This window comes from Nannospalax galili, unplaced genomic scaffold (assembly GCF_000622305.1).
Source record: "Nannospalax galili isolate Female #2095 unplaced genomic scaffold, S.galili_v1.0 scaffold915, whole genome shotgun sequence".
NCBI classification, from domain to species: domain Eukaryota; kingdom Metazoa; phylum Chordata; class Mammalia; order Rodentia; family Spalacidae; genus Nannospalax; species Nannospalax galili.
The window spans coordinates 461206-470768 of record NW_008336255.1 but is presented as its reverse complement, the minus strand read 5'-3'; the positions used below and the strand labels follow the sequence as shown (position 1 = coordinate 470768).

The 9563-nt window shown below is 40.5% G+C and overlaps 1 protein-coding gene across 1 annotated transcript in view; it reads right to left on the bottom strand.

Annotated features, from left to right (window-relative positions):
• Positions 1 to 2742: 2742 nt before the first annotated feature.
• Positions 2743 to 9563, bottom strand: part of Cdca2 (cell division cycle associated 2) — a 36233-nt gene continuing 29412 nt past the window's right edge. The window contains exon 14 of the mRNA XM_029562456.1: positions 2743 to 8216. Within this exon, the coding sequence (XP_029418316.1) occupies positions 7159 to 8216 (1058 nt within the window). The 3' untranslated portion in view covers positions 2743 to 7158. The remainder of the gene's footprint in view (positions 8217 to 9563) is intronic.

Sequence of the window (9563 nt, the reverse complement as noted above, 5' to 3'; positions counted from 1 at the left end):
TATCACACACACACACATACACACACATACACACACATACACACACACATACACACACATACACACACATACACACACATACATACACACACATACAAACACACACATACACACACATACACACACACATACACATACACATACACATACACATACACACAGGCTTTCCCCTTGTTTACTGCCTCAATGGCTTCTGTCTGTAGTGTAAGGAAGAATATACTATCTCATTCTATACTTCCAGAGACAGGACAGCATCTTAGAAGGATGTCCTGTATGATTTGCAGGATGCAAAACACTAAACGAACAAATTTTAAAGGGAAGGACAGAGCTAAATTAAGGTGACAAGTTTATTTAAAGGGAAGATAGGTTATTTTTTGAGAGGAAAGCATGCAACAGAGGGCTCTAATTTGGAGGTCAATTATTTTTAAAACCTCAAATAAAATTTACTCGATTAAAAAGGAATCCTGTGGCTCTCAGAGGGTCAAAAAAAAGTAAAATTTGGATAAACAAACCAGCGTTCCAGTTAGCCCCATGTTACTAAAAAATTTAATGCATGTAATCAATACATTTCAGTACTAAGAACTTAAAAGGACGTTTTAAAGTTGAAAGTGTTTTATTCCAAAAACTCTTTGGGTAACCCTTACTCTCCTTTTGAATCTCACAATCATGTTTGTTTTGACAGCTCAAGCACCATGGGCCTCGGCAAACCTACTCATGACAAACTACAAAAAAACCCACCAAACCCCAGTGGTTAAAAAGGATTTGTAAGTCTGGAAGATACCAGTTGGGCTAGTGTGCAGGAATGTAACTGGACTTCACAGCATTGAAAGTAGGAGTCTGCATGGATACGCAATGGTTACTAAAATGCAAGAGGCAATTTCATCCGTAGTCTATGACATGGAGTCTATTACAGCCACGGAATGATCCGATGACAACTTCTCCATTCACACAAATGTCTGATACTCTTCTGCAAAATAAGTGGTCAGGGTTAAGATTTTCAGTTTCAAAGGGAACATCGAATAGGTAGGTTGAAGCCTTTCTTGCCACTATGAGGGACAGACTGCTCAGTTTACACATTTGTTTCACTACACCTTGGTTAAGGCATGAACTGTGAGCTAAGTAACCATAAATCCAAAGTTATTGTGATTAATAATAAACATATTAATCACATTATAAAATGAATTATCTTGATTCTGCACAATACTTTCTCCCCATGGAGGCAAAGGGATACTTAAAGCAAGTGGGGGTGGGCAGAGTCAGTGTGCAATGTTGGGGGTTTGCATCATAAAAGAACCATTGATGCTTCTTAGAGGGGATCCTTTGGGGGCACAGAAGGGTACTATCAAGGGGCCTTTAGTGCATATTTGCTGAGTCTGATGGCCTTAAAATTCTCAGATTCTTAGTGGTTTCTAAATGTTTAAATACTTAAATGCAAGCCTTTATCACTCTATGGGGAACTCTGCAGAATTATTTACACTGGGAGTTAGTATTATCAGAGAGTTCATTTTAAAAATATTAGCAAAAGTAGTCTAGTTAAAAGTTTTACCACAAATGCAATTCCTTAAGACAAATCTCTAACTTTTAAGAAAAAATGTCACCTGCAAGCTGTAAATATGTACATTAATTTTCCCTATGGTATTTGCTTTGGCTGCGGCCTCTCCAAATATTCCGTTGAACAAGGGCTTAAAAATTGTCAAACCAAATTCTTGTTCTGAGAGCTGAACTCTGTTGCCAGTTTGAGAGAAACACACGTCCAGGTTTAGGGAATCTGTTGTGTTTGTTTTGGCTATGACATAGGGCAGAACGGTTTCCATCCCATTCGAATGCATTCAAGAGAGTTTGAAATATTGCACAATAAAAGCCATTCATTATATCTGTCTCCTTTCCCTTCCAAAAACAAAAATGGCTACCCAGTTCCAAATCTACACAGGGGGCAGGAAGGAGGAGGCAGAGGGTCACTGGAAACCACCCAAGACTAACACCAGGTTTTCAGGTTTGAGTTAGGGAACACTTCTGAAATCTTCATTCTCAATTTATGCTTTAAAACAAGACAGCATTGGTTGCCCTGGATTATTTACTGTTGTGAACAATTCGAAAGTGGACATGTTGTATTTGTTCAAATGTTAGGCAGAAAACCATAGACGTATCTTCTGAAAAACCTTTTGCTGCTTTCTGTCATGAAATTTCAATTTTATACTTAAAACCATGATTCTACTTACTTGAAGCAGACGTTTGGAAAAAGGGTTCTGCAAATACCTAATGTTTCGCAGTCATCTCAGGCACCTTCACAACACTGACACTTGTTTACCAACAGGCACTCAGGGTAATATCAGAACACTGGAAATGCAATTTGGTTTTAAAGAGGAATGACTGTATCTAATCATTGCTTAAGATGATGACATATCTCAAGGTGGCAGAGCTTTTTAAATGGGGTGAACAAGGCCATAAAAATCAATTATTGGATGAAATAAAGGGATAAAATAATCTTTAATTTCATTGCTCACAAACTTCTATTTACACATAAGGATTTAGAAATCTGATTGCCTCCTATTTAGACCTGAAGTGTTGCTGCTTAAAGACCACTTTTATCATACAATGCCAATTATTGGTCAATTTAAATGGCTTGGGAAAATGAGGAGTAAAATGGACTTCCATGTTCACTGGAAATGTTTATGAGGAAGCCCCAACCAGCCTTTACAAAACACACACTTCTGCTTTTCTTTAATACTCAGGGTCATTTATTTTTCCTTTTCATATATGACATAAAGCTTAAAGTACCAAAAATTACAAACAGTTCCAGAAAATTCTTGAATTTCAATTTCTTAAGTTTTTCCAAAAACATTCCTAACAAATTGTTAGGGTCCTAACCAGGCTAAATCTCATCTTGGAGATGTGGAATTAAAAATCCATGTCCACTGAACAGGCGATTACTCATCTCACTTTGAGAATGTTTCTGCTGTATCAGGTCCATTAAAAAAAACAATCAAATAATGCACAAAAATGAACACACCAGTGCACTAGCCACACTTGAAATAGTTAGTTCACAGCATGCTAACACCAGTCCATTTTGAGCCTGGACTGAATGTGTAGGCGCCCAGGGAAGCTGGTTTCCTTACTATTTCTCTGACTGCTTTTATGGCTGACTGGCCTCCTGGTCTCTAAAAGGGAGAAGGGTTAGTTGCAATGGAAGGCCCCAGACAGATTTGTTAACCTATTGTTTCTACTGGCCTCCACTCCATTCCCCCAGCCCCCACCAACATAAATGGCAATAAAAATTCACAGCAAATGGGGGGTGGGGGGGGTGAGGGAGCTTTCAAGATAATGTGACATTGGTATGGTATTTGCCACACATTCAGATAAGTAGAATCAAGTCCAGACATAGACCTACCATATGATTTTAACACAGGTGTCAACATAATTCAACGAATAAATGTGCTTTTCAATAAACAATGCTGGGTGATTTCCATTTAAACAAACAAAAAACAGTCACCTCTTGCAATACACAGAAATTAACTCAAAGTAGACAGAAGTCTCAAGTGAGAAATATAACCATAAAACTTCTAGAAAATCTTTGTGCCCTTGAGCTTAGGGAAGAAATCTTTTCTTTTAGCTTTTTGAGATAGCTCAGACTAGTCTGGCACTCACTAAATATCCTAGACTGGCTTTGAATTCACAGCAATTCTCCTGCCTCAGTTTCTCCAGTGCTGGGATTATAGATATGAACCATATACCTGGTTATTCTTAGATACAAAAGGCATGAACCATTATAGGAAAATAAACAAAAAAAGATAAATTCAACTTCAACAAAATGAAAATCTGATCTTCAAAGGATTATACTAAGGAAACAAAATTAAGACGTCATGGACTGGGGAAAAACATAGGAAAAATAGCCAGTAAAGGGCTTACATAAAATATACAACTCAGTATGGCAATAGTAACAACAAAATCTTGTGTAAGATATTAGAATAAGACAGACATACGGTGGCAAACGAGCATTAAAAAATGTTCAACACCATCAGTCACTGGGAAGTACAAATAGAGCTCCTATCTCGAAACTAACCCAAGATAAATGGAAACATCTAACTGTAAAAAGAACCATATGCACACATAAAACTTTATTCATAAGAAAACCCCCAACAATCCAAAAATCCAGGGTGGAACAATACTCGGGAATAAACAGGTGTCAACAACTTACAACATGCAAATGGATGCATCTCAAAAGCACTCTGCTGTTAAAAAAAAAAAAGGGCACTAATTATATATGACCTGATCCCATTTCTGTTGCATTCTAGAAAAGACAGAACTACAACAGGAATCAGATCATCAATTGTGAAGGCCTGGGTGGGGGAAGATATTAGGCTGATGGAAATGCTCTATTACTTGGCTGTCAGTGGTAGGTGATGGCATACATTTTCCCAAATTCAAACAGCATGCTCTTTTAAGAGTCAACTTTAAGTTATTTTGCCTCCACAAGCTGCACTTTTAAAACCAGTGCTTTCAATTTAAAGTAGGAGTCAGGCATTATCCATCTTTTCCTCCATGTTACTGTCCACTCAGGGCTTATCCTTGTTCTGAAACTCCAGTCAAGGGAGGCGAGTAAGAAGCACACACAAAGCAGTCTGATGACGAGAGACCACGAGAGAAGCAGAGATGCTAAGCTGTGCGGCATGGGGCTTGCGGGTTCACATCCGTGGAGGAGCGCCTTGCAGCCATCTGAATTCCTGTACTTTCATTTTCACACAAGCTTGTGACTTCATTTTCAGTAGCAAAAAGAGACAACTCACATTTATGACTAAAGAGATGACTGCCTACATTACAGGTGTCCAAAATATGTCATTATTCTATCACAGGCTCGGAGACTCAAGGGAACCAGGGCTGTCTACAGAAGACTGAAAAACAGTATTTTATCATGTATTCTGTGGAATATACAAGTTGCAGAGTGGCACATAAACCGATCACACTGGCAACCAAAACCATACTTTTGTGTGTGTCAGAAGTCTGGAAAATGCATGCCAGTTACAGAAAGCTGTTGGGGAAGGTGAGCTGTATATTTGTGTGGGGTGGGAGAGGAAGAAAGCGGCCAATATTTCTTTTAAATTATGTGCTGCACTCTGCGTTCTACATAAATACTCATCGTTCTAGGATAAAAACGAGTTTAAAAAAAATAGGAGCACAGTAACAGCCCTGGTCTTTACACTTTTGCCCAGGTGCCACACTGCCATCTTGTGGAAGAAGTGAGACTCAGCGGGGACAAGCAGTGTACGAGAGGCATTCAACTCTAAGGGTTAGTTCCTTCTGGAAAAAAAGATGAGGAAACATTTTTTGAAGTCATGTTTTCAAGCTAACCGTTAATAAAAAGTAACAACAAAAAGCAAGCCAGCATGATCAAATACAGAAAGTCACTTTTCACGAAGCTTTGCATATAAGACCTGTCCTTATTGTTTACGGATATTTATAAACATGAATCAAAGATTCATAATGAGACATTTTGAAAATGAACGAACTCGAAAAGTGGGTTTGTATCATTAATTGCTGGTGCTCCAAAATTAGAACACATTTACATTTGAAAAACCGAGTCAAAACCACAGATCAAATCTTCCCCTCCTCCTCCTCAGCACGGTGAGAACTCAAAGCCTGTAAAAACTGACAAATACAGCTGAGTTGACATATTTCCATGAACTAGAAAGGGAGGCAAATAATAATCATCCTGAATAAGAGAAATACTAAAATTGTTTTCTTAAAACCCAAGACCCTCTAACATGCTTCTAAGTTTGTTTTTTTAACCTTTTTAAATTACCCAAACCAAAAGGTGTTTTTAGTGGTACTGATTTGGTGACCACATACACAGGAGAGAAACGTCCATAAATAATTTACATGTGAAGATAAAAGAAATTTTTGGACAATCCACCCTTCAGCAGAAGGAATTGGGGATCACTTTGCGTGTTAATGTAAAATACATTAGTCTTTCCCAGCAGGAGCTCCAGACCTGGCGGTGCCAAGGCGGTAACAAATAGTCTCCACCTCCAAGGGGGAACCTGGTCGCTCAGCGGGAGCTTTCTTCCCTGTTGTGTTATTTATAGGGAGCTCTATTTGTTAACATGTTTCTGCTATCAGGGGGAAGGAGAGGCTGGTGATTTAAAGGGTTTCTGGGGCCACTGTTTAATGATAAGATGATTTATATACATTCACACATTCCAGATAAACAGAAACTTAGATTTTTAAACTGCTGTCACCAAAAAACTAGAGAACACTGCAAAAACTTAACCAAGAGAACTGCCAAGCAGCAGTGCTAGGTGTGAGGAGACAAGAAGCATCAACAGCTGAAAAGTGCGGTGAAGAGACACCAACCAGGGCTGTCGCCATGCTTCATGTTGGTAAAGAATCTAGAGCACCTTTCAGTTTCTACTTTTCCAAAAAAAAAAAAAAATCTTTAATGGGAATCCATGAATTAAATCCCAAACTGCCTGTGACTAATCTAAGAATCTTTTTTTTAAACCAAACACCAATCTCTCTTGCCTAGCCAATAAAGTTAGAACAATCTTGAATGATTTCAGTTGTTTCTAAAATCACATAATTTTATAACAGTGGATTTATAGAATTCTGGTCAATGAAGGAATTTTTCTGAAGTCTCACATAGGCCCTCACTGTAACTACCAAGGTAAAACTGTGATCTGAGACGGATAAGGCAAATCATCAAAGTCTGTCTTCATTTTATCCAAAAAGAAGTCAGTCATTTCTAGAGGGTATTTCTATCAATGGAACCTTTAGTGGTAAATGTGTACTTATGTGAAATAAAAATTCAGAGACATATTGTTGGGTCTAAAAACTCTTTCAGCAAAAGACTAACACAAGCATTTAGCATTTGGGGGAAAACAACGTACGTAATTTTTTTCCTTCTGAATGACAAATTAACTTACTTCTATTTAAAAGTCATTTAACTCAAATGATTTTATTAGAAATGTGTAAGGCACTGAAGTTAAACCGGGACGGGAACCAGACGGGAAGACACTAGATCTCTTCCTCTAAAGAGCGGAGCCTGGGAAGCATCAGCTACTGCTTCAGTTCTCCATGTCCAGCCCTCTGAGGGCAGCTGAGTGTTTGCGCCTGCCTTTCTTCTTGAGAGGCCGGGCTCCTGAAGCCTGCTGCCTGTGTGGTACTCTAAGCACTGGTGAGTGTAGCCCCAGAGAAGCTCTTCCTCCGGGAGGAGCCAGCAACTTGGCTCTCGCTGCTTCCTCCACCTGAGACCGAGGGCAAGGCATCCAATCTTTGTCCCGAGGACACACTTTGGAATTCTCTGCTATCAAGTGTGCATATGGTTCTTCTTTTGGTTTTCTGAGAAGTGGAAGAAAATGGAAGCGCCATCCACACGAGTCCTGTGCTTTCCAAGTCTCTATGGAGCCTTGTGCTGCGTCGCACTTTGGTTTCATTGTTTGTTCTCTGAAAGCTTTGCTCTATGGCGTCAGATAAATCTTTACACAGCTGGGAATTTCCTGAGCTACTTTCCACAGGGGTTTCCACACTGCAGGAAGATGCAGGATTCCCTTTCTGCTCCAAGTGTGAATGCTGACGACCCCAACAGTACACGGAGCATCTTCTATGCTTCCTCTCCCTGGCACTGAGGATTTCTGCAGACTCACTTCCTACATTCTTGATGTGGCTTGTTGGTTCCTTTATGTTTCCGGCTAGGATGTCTTCTGAATACTCAAGTTCCTTCTCTGAGTCAGGCACAGGCGGGCTACACTGCAGCTTCCCCTTGGCAGCTGAGCACGTGCTCTCTCCACACTTCACACTCATATGCTCTGAGAGTTTAAGGATCTCACAAAGATTTTCTGCATTTTGACCATCACTAAAAACTTCCTGGCGCTGTGGGACACACACAGGCTTTGGGTTAATTGATACAATGTGTCCTTTGGTCCCAGCAGCACAGGGAACAAGGCTCTTATCATTCTTGGTCTCCATGTTGGGCTCCTCTGCACTTTGCAGCTTACTTTCTGCTCTGGGATCACTGTCAGGGCCATCAGTGTCCTTGGTACTTGCACATGCCCCACCCTTGAAAGCAGCAGTGCCAGGCGAGGAGCAGCACAATTCAGACTCGTCAGACTCCTCCAACACTGGATGCTCAGGCAGATCTATGTTAGGAGGCAGAAGCCTCTTTCTTTTCATTGGTTTGTCGAGAGGGAACGCTTCTTCCAGTTCACCATTTAAGCTGAAACCACCTATGGGCACATAAACAAGCCTAGATTCAATCACAATAGAAAGGGACAATGCAAAGGCTAATACATAAGCAGGCTGTGTATTGGATAACTGTGCCTTATCATACTCTGTTTTAAGCTCCCAGAAGTTACACAAGCACTGTTCCTGCTCTCACCTGTCAAGTCCTCCCTCTTAGCTCTTTCCCCGTCCACAGCTAAGAAAACAGGTGTCCAAAGCACGAATTAATAAAGCACACAACCGCAGACCATAAAACAAGTGCCCAGCATCTTAAACCGCTTCCCTTCCTCTAATGAACTTTCCATGCTACAAGGCCCGTCGGTGTGAGGCAGCCACATTCCCATTCCCTGAACAGGCAACATCACGCTTCTCAGCCTTTTCTACCAATGTCTTCCCAAAATAAGATGACAGAAATCAGAATTCTGGGGTATGTAAGGACACAGCAGCTAAAGGGCACACAGCTGTTTTTCCCTCTGTTTAAGAAGTCCCAGGAAGGCTGGGAGTGGTGGTGCATGCCTTTAACCCCAGCACTTGGGAGGCAGAGGCAGGCAGATCTCTGCGAGTTCAAGACTAGCCTGCCCTACATAAGTTCCAGGCCAGCTGGGGCTACAGGGGGACCCTCTATTAAAAAAAAAAAAAAAAAATTCCCACGAAGTATACTATGGACAGTCATGTGCCATGATCCTCATGTTCAGCCTCTCCTTCTCAACCTTTGTTCTCTAGGCAACAATGTCGTATGTAGCATTTCATGTGTTTGTAGCACTTCACAGACGAAAAATATGACCAGTAAGGTTTAGGAGTGGTAGGTAAGAGGTCCTAAAGGATTCAATTCTTTTTTTTTTTAAATTAATTAATTAATTAATTATTTTTTTATGTGTATGAGTGTACTGCCTGCACGTATGTGAGCGCACCCGTGTCATGTGATGCTGCGGAGGTCAGAAGAGGGTTTCGGATTCCCTTGAACTGGAGTTAAGGATGGTTCATAGCCACCATGTGGGTGCTGGGAATCAACCCGGGTCCTCTGCAAGAGCCGTCAGTGCTCTTAACCCCTGAGCCATCTCTCCAGCCCCCATTTTGTTCACTTTTAATGATGAACTGCTCAACCTAACATAATTCATGAACCTTAACAAAATGCTTGGAAAAGCAAAAAGCAGATGAATAGAAATTACTTCCCATGAAATTAAATGCAAAATCTTGTATCTGAGTTTTTCTGACGAAAGGATCCAGAATGTCCTATGATTATAAAAAAGGCTCAAGCCTCCCATAGGTCACAACCTACCACTTCACTCAAAAACTCTCACTCTACCAAAGAAATGCCCCTCCCCACTTCAATCCAGTTTTTTCACAGGGAA